Source organism: Cladophialophora carrionii, assembly GCF_000365165.1.
Source record: "Cladophialophora carrionii CBS 160.54 unplaced genomic scaffold supercont1.3, whole genome shotgun sequence".
Lineage (NCBI taxonomy): Eukaryota > Fungi > Ascomycota > Eurotiomycetes > Chaetothyriales > Herpotrichiellaceae > Cladophialophora > Cladophialophora carrionii.
Genome location: NW_008481828.1, coordinates 1,477,808 through 1,493,104, shown reverse-complemented (window position 1 = coordinate 1,493,104; position 15,297 = coordinate 1,477,808). Strand labels below are relative to the sequence as shown.

General features: G+C 55.1%; 2 protein-coding genes across 2 annotated transcripts; one reads left to right on the top strand and one right to left on the bottom strand.

Moving 5' to 3' along the window:
- Window positions 1-476: 476 nt before the first annotated feature.
- Window positions 477-2,165, bottom strand: G647_03927 (uncharacterized protein; the record flags this gene model as incomplete). Its single annotated transcript, XM_008728272.1, has 1 exon — window positions 477-2,165. One exon carries the CDS (start codon window positions 2,163-2,165, stop codon window positions 477-479), a length of 1,689 nt encoding a protein of 562 aa, XP_008726494.1.
- Window positions 2,166-8,599: 6,434 nt separating this feature from the next.
- G647_03926 (uncharacterized protein) lies at window positions 8,600-15,242 on the top strand (the record flags this gene model as incomplete). Its single annotated transcript, XM_008728271.1, has 3 exons — window positions 8,600-8,877; window positions 8,939-15,146; window positions 15,198-15,242. The coding sequence occupies 3 exons, from the start codon at window positions 8,600-8,602 to the stop codon at window positions 15,240-15,242; spliced, it is 6,531 nt and encodes a 2,176-aa protein (XP_008726493.1).
- Between the last annotated feature and the right edge of the window lie 55 nt (window positions 15,243-15,297).

The following is a 15,297-nucleotide window of genomic DNA, read 5'->3' as shown; positions in this document are numbered from 1 at the left end:
GGCGGCCGAGGGTTTGTGCGAGGGCGAAGGTGGCCAGCTCGGGCGACGTCTCGTTGATGGTCGTGCTATCAGTCGATTCAGGGTAATGTGAGTGCCGAGGAGGATGCTATGCAGATGCTATGCAGATGCGGTGTGTATTATGAGTGACCAAGGCCGTTCTACACTCAAGTGGTCGTATGGTGGTGGAGGATGTGAAGTTGGAGTGAGGTGAAACTGACATCACCGGTCGAGGCAATGCCACCAGCGGGCGCCAGGTTGGTGCTCGTCTAGCCAGGATTGACAGCTGTGATAAAGAGCATTTCTGTGCAAAAACGGCATGCTTTTCAAACTATAGCGCTATGAATACTACATTAATTCTAGCATAATAACAATCGATCAAGCTTTGAATGGTATCATGTGAAATCCTGCAAGACAAATCATAATCCCGCAAATCGTGAAACTGATAATCCAACGTCAAGATTGTCATGAATCCGCCCTTAGAACGCAGGAATCATGTTCTCGTTATTCCCATCCGTCCCTTCTACGTACCATGCATGGTGGACCGTCTTCAAGCTTCCAAGTCTCTTCAAGCTGGTAGATCGGCTGACACCACTGCCCATCCGTTGAACACCCTGTCTCAAGCTCTTGAATCGAGTGATCGGGGGCCGGCTTACATCATCGACTGTCAAGCGCTGAGGACCCGTAGATCTGGGCCTGGGAGCGACGTCGATATGGTCCTGGGGGATTCCAGCGTACATGTCGCTGTCCGAGTGCGTGACACTGATTTGTGGCGCGATGGGTTCTTTGGACCAGCTGTCGTGGCTTGAGACTGAAGCACGATCGCCGCGGATATTAACCATTTCGAAGCCATCTGCCTCATCTTTCCCACCAACGAAAGAGAAAGGGGTCTCCGGGCGGTCCCCGTCAAGTTTGGAGTACTGGCCCTCCCGCTCGGGCACAGGTCCTTGCATTGCGTTGCTGATCATGTTGATGAGATTACCAGCAGACTGTTCGCCACTTTGTCGTGCAAGTTGTTGGCTTGGGAGGGGTGCTGGAGCGGCCACATTCTTGTCCTTCCTGCTCAACCGGCGGGATAACGAACGTACGAGCGATGAGTTGCGGAAGAGTCGAAATTCTGCTCTCTTGGCTTGGCCAACAAGTGGCAAGTCGTCCCCGTACGGTGTGAATGGCGAATTGACCGTTCTGTACGTGGCTGCTGAGGGTGGGATCACGTCGATCTTCGGGTAAACCGCGTTGTTGGCAGGCGCATTTGGCTGGATGACGAGGCTGGGTCTCATCGCTGGATGGGCTGACATTGGCACTGGGGCTCTTGCCGGGCCGCTTCCATTCGGGCGGCCCTGGTCGAAGGGGCTGGCTTCCAGGCTCGGTCGCTTATATCGTCCACACTTTGTGCAACATCTCGTATGGGTCGATGAGCTGGGTGAGCTTGAGGGACCTGCTGTGCTGAGCTCCGACATACGGGATGAGCTGTGCGAAGCCTGCGATTCAGAGACCGCCCTAGCGTGTGCTGACGGAGTATGCACTGGAGCAGGGGCCGTGGGGGAAGCAGTGGATGCTTGTCCTGTGGTCGTGCGCCTCCCGCAATGGTGACAACCGTGCCCAGTGCCTTGAGTCCCGGATTTCTTTCCACAATTGCCACATTCGCGCGCACCTGCGGTAGACGTCGTGCCTTGGGAAGAAACGATTGGATCTGTCGCTTGACGTTTGTATACTGGTGGGAGTGCACCATCATGCATATCCTTCGCTACCTTGACCGTCTTTGGTTTCTCCTTCTCTGGGACCCGGTGTGCACTTGCATGTGACTTGCCATCATGTAGTCGCAGATTGACCGACTGTCTCAGCTCGGCAGGTCTCTGCGGTGTGGGTGCCTGGACTGGCGCTTCTGATGATCGTGTAAGAGGCTGCGTTGCAGCGACGGGCGAAACTGGGGAGAGAGGAGTGGCTTCTGCACTGTTGGAGATTGGGTCGGGTCTGAAATTTGGGGAGAACGGGTTCGTGTCAGGTAACGGATCGTTGTATGAACTGGGTAGCACAGCTGTTGTGACTGGCACGGGTGGCTGCGCTTGTTGTCGCAGACTCTCATATGGCACAGCGGTCGCGAGCGAGCCTGGAGCATTCGATTTGCCTGGATAGGCCGGCGGGGGTGACTTTGTCAACTTTGTCATCTTGTTGGACGCTGTCGAGTCTCGGACCCAGTATAGAGTCTAAGTGGGAGTAGACGGAAATGACTGGGGAAGGAGGGAGGCTGGTGCTGTATCAACGTGGATGACGGTGAAGATCTAGTAAAGCCGACACGCACAGAAGGATCGACACCGAAGTCCGTGCTCCCAAGAAGGGGCGGGCACTGAGAGAAGGAAATTGAAGAAAAGGCAGGCCGAAATGCAGACTGCAAGAGCTGCAGAAAACAGGCCGGTGAAGAGGTCAACCGTGCGTTAACAGACGGTGAATGAGATGATGATGACAAGGGAGAAGATGGGGAAGATATGAGGCATGTGGGCTCTGATGGTTGGCTGAATCGCGCAGTTGGAAAGCCTCTTGTTTGGCTCCACGGCTGAGCTCGTCGTGGGAAAGCCGAGCTAAACCATGCGCACGGCGCAGGTCCAAAGTCAGGGTTGGGCTCAGGATGGTGCACGGGTAGCAGTCCGGCACCGCAACTGTTTGGCCAGAGGATTTGGGAGCCAGAGACAGCCCAGGCATTATGGCATGGCAGCGAGGCTTTTCGGGTCCTAAAACCGGCTCAACTCCACGATGGAATACTTCGTGCCCAGCGTACTAGATGAGACCGTGGCGGATGGCACAAAGCCCAAAACCACCACACCGACACCACCAATGAAAGCACTGTCGGATTATGCTGCTATCTGGATGGGGGGATTGGTGACGACATCCGGGTTTCTATACGGGCTGCTACGCGTGCGAAGGAGTCTGAAGCTTGCAGCTGAGATTCACGCTATGCTGCGAGTACACGCATCTGGCTGGCTTCATCACCAAATCTGAGGTACCTGGCCCGCGACCTGCATTCGAATCGGACAAAAGCAGACACCAAGCCACGCTGGCCCACCTCGTGACGGCGACCTTGTGGGGGTCTGCGCCTCGCCGAGATGCCAAAATAGGGGCAGCCAACGTCCCATGCGGCTTAGCTCCACCATGTGGCCCTTCCGCTGCTATCTTCGGCACGCCACAGGGTGAATCAGGATCGCAGTGCTCGGCATAGTCGGCATGGTCTTTGTTCCAACTTCCAACTCGCGGGGGACGCGTCAAGGCTCACGAAGTGACCATGAGCCTATCGAATGCGGACATGGTGAGAACGTGTAGGCATTCACTATGCTTCAGCGCTCGTGTCTCGACATGATTTATCATTACCAAGGAGAGGGCGACAGACTGAGTGAAGTACCCGGAAGAAGGGAAGAGTGCCAACTTGCACCATTCCGATCGTCAAGATGGGACTCCGGTTTAGTACTTCTGTACTCCGTATATTCTCTGACCTTGTAACTCGATCAGAGCCGAAAGCCTCGAGAGAATGTGGACACTCGAGCTGGTCCACTACCGTTGACAAACAAACCGTGAGTATTGCTGGCGAGTGCGGCGTTTCGGCCGGCAGGCGTGAGCTTGGCTCGCTGGATTCCTGTTGAAGGGCGATCCTACGCAGCCTTCGCGAGTACGCTCTCTGGGCGAGACTTGAAGATCGGCCGCTGAGTAGCCTGTCATTAATACACAGTCGATGCAATCTACCGCCATGGTGGCAGGATCGTAGCAGGATCGTAAAGCCACATATCAAGATCGAAAGATACTAGTAGCAGCAGTTGCCACATAAGTGAAGAGATCTGGCCCCGCTTCTGCGGACTATCGCTCAAGCATGACATCTACGTTCTGGTTTAATGGTATCTTGGAACAGGATTACTTGCACCTAAGCCGCAATAACAGGATTTCTGCAGATATACTCCGTACTGTCTTCCACGCAGCATGATCGGCCACGAGACGGCATTCCTCTTTTTGTCGTTCCCCTCTGCCTCGCGGGCCACCCTCCATACCCACGTGCGAGTCTATGGTAACTGTATAAATAGAATGAAGTTTGATGCCACAGGGCAGATCCGCCTAAGGATGCATTGACAGGCCTCCCTTGCTCGAGCCGCGGCTGGGTTCACAATGATTCCATCTTTCGAGAAGCATCCCAGCCGGAAGACAGCCTTGCTAACAGGATATCCGTCCGCTGCTCGCCACTAAGCACAAAGTAGCACAACGCCTGGTGGTGTCGCTCGATGTTGGGACGCTGCTAAGTAGTCTGATAGGCCGCTGCAACTCCGGCCCCCAGACAGACTGTTGTCCCGTCAGTTGAGCTTGTGCGACAGGAGCAGCAGGTGACTTTTACCACTTCCTTGGATTCCTCGCCGAGGCGAGATGCATGGCCATGTGCTGTAACATCTGGGGTGCCAATCAGAAGACTGCCCTGCAAGAGCCCGAGACCGCCTTCGCGAGGAGCTGCAGCCCTTGTATCCCCATGATGTTCAACAGGATTGTAGTAGTACCACGGCTGTGACTGTTGGACACTGGACGAGCCTGCAGCGGGTTGTGCCGTGCTGGTGGTCCTAGTTGTTCTGACCGATGCCGTCCTGACCCGCCTGCGGCCAAACGGTCAAATCTAGGTTGCACAATCCCCGTACCATTCTCGGCAAAGATGCAGGTCCTCCTTCGTTATGTTCGTGATGGATCGGAATCGTCTAATATTGGCTCAGCATCAAATCCGTTGCTCAACAGGCCACTCGCGAGTTGGTATCTGCAAGGGCATTTTGTGGTGTGATTGGGAACCGCAAAATTCCCGGTTTTCAGACTCGACGGGCCGACTCGACCATCTGCAAGGGAAAGAGTTCAACGCCATTTATGGTATTCGAAGATAAGAGAATGCTGGCCTGCCAGGATTGGCGCCTGGATAATGTCAGGTATCATACCAAGAATGTAGACAGCCCAACCCTCGTGATGCATGGGAAAGCAAGGAACGCTCCGTCGCCTCTTCGCGCGGACAGGCAATCCCGGCGCAGTGAGCTTCGACATGAGCCTGCCCGAAGCTTGGCATCTTATGACAGCCTCCTCCGGAAACACCTTTTCGCCGCATCTTATGTGAGGCGAGTGTGCTAAGACTGATGACTGTTGAAGAGCTTGTTAACGGAGTGGTCCGAGCCAAGCTTACCTGCAGATAGATTAAACCAGGCGACAGACAGTTGAGGTGCAGGTTGATTGAAAAAAATTCCTATCTGCGGACTTTGAGAGTGCGATTCCTCCTCGGATATCCGCCTTCATTGTGGGTGGTACTTTAAATAGAAAGGAGAGCTGTGGAAGTGATGCCGTCCGCACCAGCAGGAATCTCATCGCCCAGGAGACGCAGACTCCAACACGAATCAAGACATCCGGACTGAGTGAGAGCTGCCAACCTCCAAATGGAAACAACGGTGAGCTATCCGACACAGGCGTCTGGTAGGCAGTCCCGATTCGAGGTTGAATCCCGTTCAAGTTATTGTCAGCAAATGGGAGATCCTCTCAGAACCCGCCCTCATCACCATCGTTAATGATATGCTGACGTAGAAATTAAGCCTAGATACTGTGGGTAGTCGGCTAAAGCACGACGTATTGTGCCATGTGCAGTTGACGCAGTAGGCGAGCATGTGGACTACTGTACGTACTACATACTAAGGTATTGGCGTTAAGGAGACAGGGGTTTGGCATACATCGAGGCGGACGAGGTAAAGGGGGAATCGAGAAAGACACACTAGAAGGACGTAGTGGCCGATAATTGTGCTAATCTATCGATTAGGAGAAATGATAATGCACACTATTGTAGGCTGGCGCTGGGTGGCTGCTGGGAATGCGTGGGAAACTCGTGGTGATTGTTCGCTCCACTAGGTGGCCTCGGGCACATCGCTTCGACTCCAAGGCTGAAGAGTTCTGGAGACTTAGCACTGTGTTTGGGAAGACTTAGGGTCTCCATTTCCAAGACACGATCTGTGCAGCTAGCCTTCATCACCCCTTGGACCTCCTGAAGCGTTGGAAAGTATATCTTCGATAGCCTCTCCTTTCGGAGGCGGCATACCGAAGACGGCATTCCTTAGTACGTTCGGAGCACGTCCTCGGTAAACTGACCGATAAAGATCAGAGACAAGCTGCTCGGATGCGCCTCTAGCCTTTCCCTGCGAGACGTCAGGGATGGTTTCGGAGCACGCACATGTGTATTGTTATCAGGAGATACCCCAAAGGCCCTGCCCAGATAGACATAGAGTGGCCAAGATCCGTGGCGCGATGGTCTCCAGTCCCCGGCTCGAGACACGATGACAACGTACCCAGTACTCGGTCCAACAGCTGAGGTCGCGTGTCATCTGGGAGCGCAGCCATGATATCCGGGCAGTCTCGCGTCCAAGGTCGTGCACATCAAGCCTTCATACTCGTGCTTGAGCTTGGTAATCGAGATGCCGCCCGAGCCACAGGTAATGCGGCCAGGCCGTGGTCGTTGAGTAGCGTATCGAAGGCGGTATAGAAATTCTTTCGCCAGACGGCTGGTGTCACGGCCCTGCGGGTGAAGTGGAGAGCGGCCTGATTGCCGGGCATGACCCTCCTTCATCGACTCCACACGTCTGGTGGCCTGGAGATAGCTTGACGCACAAAAGGGATAGCGCCAGGCCCAGGGACCAAATATAGTACCTCCAGGCAAGGCTATCTAGGCCCCGAAGGGTGTGGCGCTGCGCTAAATCGGAAGTTACATGGAGGAGACCTGAGGCATGTTTGACCCATCCTGGTTCATCCCTGGACTGTGTGGCCCACGCCCTCGGCATTCCACCCCCTATCACGCACATCCGAGGAGCCTTCTCCCACCGCTCATTTGTCCCAAACTCCGCCATCAAAGCTCACCCCGTCCGGCGAAATTAATCGGGATCGCTTGTGTGAGGATTAGCGTGGTTTTGGCTAGACAGCCAGACAAACCACAGCCAACAGGAAACCAGGTTGATCCCGGTTGCAGCGGCATGGCCGCGCGAAGATAGCAAGCTGGCAGCCCTAGGGGAACAAGTCCTGGCCACAAAGGGGTACAGGGGGCACCTCGTCCACTGGCTGGGTTTCTCAGACCTCGGATACCGCGCGCGGATGTCCTGCTCTCATACCTCATACTTCCGCTTGGACTGTTCGGACATGGAGCACTACCATCAGGCAACGGGCCACAAATGTACTCTCTGTGTGACCATGACACCGACAATTCCAGGCTCCTGATATTGAAAACTACGGTCAATATGGCTCTTCAACGTCATGCAGTCATCTTTTGGGCCAGAGCGGACCCTATTCTGCGAGTGATGTTTCTCCTCCAATCTCTTTGCCGCCACCATGGGAACTTTCTCAGCCTCAGCGGGGTGAAAGCGAGCAAGCTAGTGTACGCCCGCCGCTTCCAGTATTTGTCTTTACATGTCAAGCGCTTGTCAGAGGCCTTTTGGATACGGCCGTTGACACAGCAGCCGCATCGTGGCGATGGAAGCGCTTGTGAGACTCAATAGACCACCATTCTATACTAGACCAGCACAACGTTGCAATCGCCCTCAGGAAATAGTATGCGAATGGCGCGCAATCAATGCACTTCTTTCCTGCAGTGCTCTGCTTCAGCTCTGACTTGGCCAATTTCTTGGGTGTTCGCTTAGGCGAAGACTGTGGGCAGAGCCAGTCCGCGCAGCAGCAGTTGAGCTGGAGGAGCAAACCAATACCGATTCGAACAAGACCGAAAGAAAAGCCCAATTTGGCTAGGCGATTCCTCGCGTGAACCGCAGCCAAGAGTTTACAGCCAATGGGAGGCGTCCATCTGACTTCGACTCCTCGTATGCACACATCTAAGTTTCATCCCAGCCCTCTACCACATAAATCCGCTGTACCGCTGTCACTTTCCCGGGGGAACATTTGAAAACTCTGCAGCAAGAGTGGTGCGGCTGAGGGCGAAGTCGTGAAATTATGCGCCATTGAGCATTGATGACTGCGCTGGCCTTCAGGTCCCTGCAAGCGAAGGGTGAGGCGGGTAGTCCTGAGTCGCACCTCGAATGGAGCGTTGGAGGCCTGGTGTGGCTAGAACTGGCCATATTCCTGTGTGAAGCGGCGAGGGTATCGAGTTGTAAATTACCGCCCCGAACCATGGCTCGCTGGGATCCAGCCACTCTAGGTTGCCAAATTCGGGCGCCGAAAAACAAGCACCAGGTGACTAGTTCGCGTCGATCCAGGCTAGCGAGCCCGTTGATACACATGGTGGGTCTCTCTGTACCAATTCCCAATTGCCAGCCTTCATGACCGCTACGACTCGAAATGAAAGAACAGCCTCTCCAGATTTGGACTCACCTGCCATGCGCTTGATTTCCAGCGCGCAGATCTGATGCATGCCTTCCTGCCCTAGGATGACCCTCTTTTCCTGACCCACTAGGGGGCGCGGTTGTCAATTCAACTTTCGCTCCCTTACTCACTGCGCATTGGCTACCTGGTCTCTTTTCACCTGGGCCTCCCCTTTATATGATAGCCTGCACTTCCCGCACTCTCTTGACCCTTTTCCCTCAAAGTAACGCTCGTTGAAGCCAACACCTATTCCCCGTACATCATGGAGGAGGTATACGTCTTCGGCGATCAGACCGCTGACTGCCGGGCGTTCTTCGCCAAGGTCTTCTCCAGAAAGGACGACGTCCTGCTACAGGCGTTCCTGGAGAGAGCTGGCGACGCCCTCCGAATCGAAAACAAATACCGATCCCATCCTTCAAAAGCAGTACCTAATTTCTCAACAATCCAAGAGTTAGTCGATCGTTACTACCGGGGCGAGGCAAAGGACGCTGCCGTAGAGAGCGCTCTCGTTTGTATTTCACAGTTCACTCATTTCTTTGGGTAAGCATTCGACAGCGCCCGAGCTGACGCTCTGACCACACCAGACTGACAATGGGGACAGTGCTTTCGAGGAGAGGACACCTTCATACATTCCACCTAATACAGATGCACGATTGGTCGGTCTCTGCACCGGTTTAATAGCCGCTACCGCGGTCGCTTCCTCAGATTCTCTCACGGCCCTTTTACCTCTGGCGGTTGAGTCTGTTCGACTTGCCTTTCGAGCGGGTGCACACGTCGGCAAGGTGGCGGAGCAGATCGAGACCGACACCAAAGCCCAGTCATGGTCGACCATCGTTGCTGCGGACGAGAAGTCAGCGCAGGCTGCCCTCGACGCGTTTCATAAAGAGAAGGGCACCGCACCGACAAGCAGGCTGTGGATCAGTGCATCTTCGGCAACCTCGATAACAATCTCTGGCCCTCCCGCCACAAAGGCTGCTCTCTTCGACCACTCTGAGTTCTTCAAGTCCCACAAGAATGCCTCAGTCTCGATATACGCCCCTTACCACGCGGCACACCTTCATTCGCAGGCCGATATCGAGAAGATCCTTCGACCACAGACCAAGGATATTTTCAGCAATGCCGTCGTCAGATACCCTGTCTGCTCCAGCGTGACGGGGAAACCAATCCCAGCGAAGAATGGCTATGAGTTGCTGCAAGAAGCGCTCAAGGAGATCATCATCGAGCCTCTACGATGGGACAAGGTCTTGAAATACTGTGCGTCTGGCAAAGCCGAAGAGGCGAAGGTCTTCGCTGTTGGCCCGACGAATCTCGCTAGCAGCGTCGTCTCTGCCCTCAAGGCCAACACATCCAAGGTGACACTGGAGGATCAGTCGCACTGGTCGACTGTTGCACCGGCTGGAACCCAGCACTCGAAGAGAGAAGCCGACATTGCCATTGTTGGTTTCTCAGGCCGCTTCCCAGATGCCGCCGATAACGAGCTCTTCTGGCAGCTGCTGGAGAAGGGTCTTGACGTCCACCGACCAGTTCCTCCGGACAGGTTCCCGGTCGATTCACACACGGATCCCACCTCCAAGAAGAAGAACACGTCTCACACGCCCTTTGGCAATTTCATTGAAAAGCCCGGTCTGTTCGACGCCAGGTTCTTCAATATGTCGCCGCGAGAGGCAGCACAAACCGACCCCATGCAGAGACTGGTGTTGGCTACCAGCTACGAAGCCATGGAAATGGGTGGCATCGTACCGGGCAGGACTCCTTCCACCAAGCACGACAGAATTGGCACTTTCTACGGCCAGACCTCTGACGACTGGCGTGAGGTCAACGCCGCCCAGGACATCGACACATACTTCATTTCCGGTGGTGTGCGTGCCTTTGGCCCGGGTCGCATCAACTACTTTTTCAAGTTCTCCGGCCCCAGTTTCTCGGTTGATACCGCCTGCTCATCCAGCTTTGCTGCCATGAACGTGGCCATCACCTCTCTCCGAGCGAATGAGTGTGACACTGCCTTTACCGGTGGCGCCAACGTTCTCACCAACTCCGACATTTTCTCCGGCCTCAGCAGAGGTCACTTTTTGTCAAGGACTGGGTCATGCAAGACATGGGACAACGACGCCGATGGCTACTGCAGAGGTGATGGCGTCTGCACTGTCATTATGAAGCGCTTGGACGATGCCCTCGCTGATCGCGACCCGGTCTTGGGCGTTATTCGAGGTATCGGTACCAACCACTCTGCAGAGGCTGTCTCTATCACCCACCCGTGCGCAGAGAACCAGTCTTTCTTGTTCGACAAGGTCCTCAAAGAGTGCAACGTACCCTGCAACGATGTGAACTACGTCGAAATGCACGGAACTGGCACTCAAGCTGGTGATGGCATCGAGATGGAGTCAGTGTCTTCAGTTTTTGCCCCCCGCCAAAATCGCAGACGTCCTGACCAACCACTTTACGTCGGTGCCGTCAAGTCTAACATTGGTCATGGTGAGGCAGTCTCTGGTGTTTCTGCCCTCATCAAGGTCCTATTGATGCTCCAAAAGAGCAAGATTCCCCCTCACACCGGTATCAAAAAACAAATCAACAAGAACTTCGCACCCGACTTGAAGGAACGCAATGTCAACATCGCCTTCCAGACCACACCGTTCCCCAGACCGGCCGGTGGCAAGAGAACTGTGTTCATCAACAACTTTAGCGCAGCTGGTGGTAACACAGCCATGCTCTTGCAGGATGGTCCGGAGGTGCCAAAGGAACCGACTGCGGATCCTCGGTCAACGCAGGTGGTGACCGTGTCGGCCAAGTCGTTGGCCGCATTCAAGAAGACCCTGATCCGGTATGAGGAGTACCTTAACAAGAACCCGAATGTTGGCCTCCCTGACCTCGCCTACACCTTGACGGCTCGCCGACTGCATTACAACTACCGCGCGGCCTTCCCTGTCCAGTCCATCGCCCAGTTGCAGTCCGCATTGAAAGCCATCCAGGATCAGACACACAATCCTATTCCTTTGGCTTCTCCCCAGATTGCGATGGCATTCACAGGCCAAGGTTCGCAATACACCGGCATGGGTCAAAAGTTGTTCGAGACTTCCCGGCAATTCCGTGCCGACATTGAGGAATTCAACGAGCTTGCTCTGCGACAAGGACTCCCTTCGATCATGCCCCTGATCGATGGTTCCACCGAGGTGCAACACTTGCCTCCTACCGTCGTGCAGCTTGGTATGTGCTGCATTCAGATGGCTTTGACTCGTCTCTGGGCAACTTGGGGTGTCACCCCTAGCGTCGTCATCGGCCACTCCCTTGGCGAGTACGCTGCTCTCCAGGCAGCAGGTGTTTTGTCTGTTGCAGATACCATCTACTTGGTCGGCAAGCGCGCGCAGCTTCTTGAGCAGAAGTGTACTGCTGGGACTCACGCCATGCTTGCTGTCAGGTCTCCAGTCGCCGGTCTCCAAGATGTTGTCGCCAACAGCGAAGGCAAGATTGAGATCGCGTGCATCAACGGCGTCTCGGACACTGTCCTCTCGGGAACCATGGGCGACATCGATACGGTTGCACAGAAACTTGCCGATGCGGGTCAAAAATGCACCAAGCTCAAGTTGCCTTTTGCTTTCCACTCTTCTCAGGTCGATCCCATCCTGGCCGACTTCGAGAAGCTGGCCTCTTCCGTCAAGTACAACCCTCCACGGGTTCCAGTCATCTCTCCTCTCCTCAGCGACATTGTCAGCGTCGGTGGTGTCTTCGATGCTTTCTATCTCAGCCGACACTGCCGTAAGACAGTCGACTTCGTGGGCGGTTTGTCTGCGGGCATGTCTACCGCCACCATCAGCGACACCTCTCTGTGGCTGGAAGTGGGCGGTCATCCTCTGTGTGCCAGCATGATCAAGTCGTGCTTGTCTGCCCCCACTCTTCCCACAATGCGTCGGGACGAGGATCCGTGGAAGATCATCTCAACCTCAATGGCTGGCCTGTACACGGCTGGTAAGACTCTGAACTGGGATGCCTTCCACAAGGAGAACGAGTCTCTCCGCGTTCTGAACGACATGCCTTTCTACGGCTTCGACGAGAAGAATTATTGGCTTCAATACACTGGCGACTGGCTATTGTACAAGGGCGATTACCCCAAGGCTGTCGCTCCGGCTGCCGCTGCACCCTCAGCGCCTACCGGACCTGCGAAAGCAAGGAAATACCTCACGACAGCAGTTCAAGGAATCGTCTCTGAAGAGGTCAAAGGCAAGGTCGCCACCATCATCGCGGAATCTGACTTTGCCCATCCGAAGTTGTTCCCTGTTATCGCCGGCCACTTGGTGAATGGCAGTGGTCTCTGCCCGTCGACCTTGTATGCTGACATGGCCTACACTCTGTGCAACTATGGTGTCAATTTGATCAAGCCTGGCGAGAAAGTCGACATCAACATTGGTACCATGGATAATCCGGCCCCTCTCCTCCTGAAGAACATCAACAGTCCGGAGAGCCAGATTGTTCGAATGACCATGAAGATTGATCTGGATGCTCGCAAGGCTGATTTCACCGTCACGGCCAACAATGGCAAGAAGGACGTCGTTCACGCCAAGTGCGTCCTTCGATTCGAAGATGCGGCTGCGTGGAAGGAAGAATGGAACAAGATGTCCTACCTCGTACAGTCGCGCATCGACATGTTGAAGCACAAGATGGAGAATGGTGAAGCCGACAAGGTCAGCCGATCCATGGCATACAAGCTCTTTGGCGCCTTGGTCGACTACTCCGACATCTACCAAGGTATGCAGAGTGTCATCTTCGATGGACCTGAGTTCGAGGCTACCAGCAACATCAAGTTCCGCGCCGGTCCCAACGATGGTGACTTCTACTTCAGCCCTTACCACATCGACAGCGCGTGCCACTTGTCAGGCTTCACTGTGAATGCCACTGTCAATCCCATGGATGAGTGCTTTATCTCTCACGGATGGGGCAGCCTGCGATTCCTGGCTCCTCTTGAGCACGATAAGCAGTACTTTGCTTACGTCAAGATGCAGCCTGTCGCTGGCAGCAAGATGCGGGCTGGTGATGTCTACGTGTTCAACTCCCAAAAAGAGGTTGTGGGCGTCGCTGGCGCTGTTCGCTTCCAGTGCATCCCTCGCAAGCTGATGGACGTGATGATGCCTAAGCCCAAGCCTGCTGGTGCGAAAGCGGCTGCTTCGGCTCCAGCGCCTGCCCCAGTCAAGGCATCAACTCCTGTCCAGGCCGCTCCCCAGATCGAATTGCCGGCTCCCAAGGTCAAGGCCAAGAAGGCAGTCAAGGCACCCAAGATGAAAGCTCCCGCACCTCCCAAGCCTGCTCCTTCGTCCGGCAGCCTCGTTACCCGTGCATTCGACATCATCGCCAAGGAAATCGACGTTGACCAGTCTGAACTCAACGACGACATCCAGTGGGCCGATATGGGTGTCGACAGCTTGATGTCCCTGACCATCTCTGGCAAGTTCCGTGAGGATCTTGATCTCGAGGTGGAAAGCACACTCTTCACGGACTATTCCTCTGTCGGTGCTCTTCGCAAGCACCTTGGCGGTATGTCAGCTCCAGAGCCGGTCTCTGCCGGCGATGCCAGCTCCGTCGAGTCAACCGACTCGGGCTCAGAAAGTGACGACGAAACTGTCGAGTCTGGCATTACCACGCCTGACACTGAGGACTTCCCGGCCAAGACACAGGGCCCTGCCAAATCTGCGGCGGTGGAAGCCGTCGCCCAAGCGCCTTCGGCTGCTGCGGGGGGTGACATGATCGAGACCATTCGCCAGGTCATCGCACAGGAGATGGAGATGGACCTGGAAGAAATCACCGAGACCACTGATCTTAGCAATCTCGGCATGGACTCTCTCATGGCCCTTACTGTCCTCGGTAAGCTTCGTGAGGACCACGAGATCGACTTGGACCCAACAATCTTGGCCGACAACCCGTCGCTCGGTCACCTTCGTAAAGCTCTTGGCTTGGACAAGCCGAAGGCGGCACCTCCCACCGCTCAGAAGAACGAAGTCGTCGCCCAAGTCGTCGTCGCCCCAGCTGCCCCTCCCGTGGAGGTCGTCGTCCAAATGCCCCCTGCCACATCTGTCCTGCTACAGGGCAACCCGAAGACAGCCACCAAGAACCTATTCTTGTTCCCTGACGGCTCCGGATCAGCCACTTCTTACGTCTCCATCCCTGCCATTGACAGCAAGAACCTCGCAGTCTACGGCCTCAACTGCCCTTTCATGAAGGACCCCACGAGCTACACCTGCGGCATTGAAGGTGTGTCCAAGCTGTATCTCGAAGAGGTCATGCGCCGACAACCGGTTGGCCCGTACATCCTTGGCGGTTGGTCTGCCGGTGGTGTTGTTGCCTATGAAGTCACCAGGCAGCTGGCCGACCTGCAGAAGCAGCACCCCGACCGAAACTACTCGGTTGAGAAGTTGATCCTCATCGACTCACCGTGCCCGATCAGACTCGAGCCCCTCCCTGCTCGTCTCCACCATTTCTTTGACGAAATAGGCCTGTTGGGTACCGGCACCGGCAAGACCCCCAACTGGCTGTTGCCTCACTTCGAGTACAGCATCAAAGCATTGACTGCGTACCGTCCGGAGCTGAAGACCACGCATGACTTCAAGGCCCCTCCGACTCTGCTCATCTGGGCAACCGAAGGTGTCTGTGGCAAGCCCGGCGATCCAAGACCACCACCACAGGCCGACGATCCCAAGAGCATGAAGTGGCTCTTGGAGAACCGAACCGACTTCGGTCCCAACGGATGGGACAAGTTGTTGGGCGCCGAAGTTTGCAAGATGGTTACAGTGGTCGGAAACCACTTCACCATGATGAAACCCCCAGTGGTAAGTTACCCTTCGCCTATTGGTCTAGAGTTTCTGCTAACATTTTCGCAGGCTAAGGGCGTTGGCTCCTTCATCCGCGAAGCCATTTTGTCTTAGGAAGACATCAGATGTGTCCACTGTGGACTTGAACGACATGACCAAAAATTCTCGC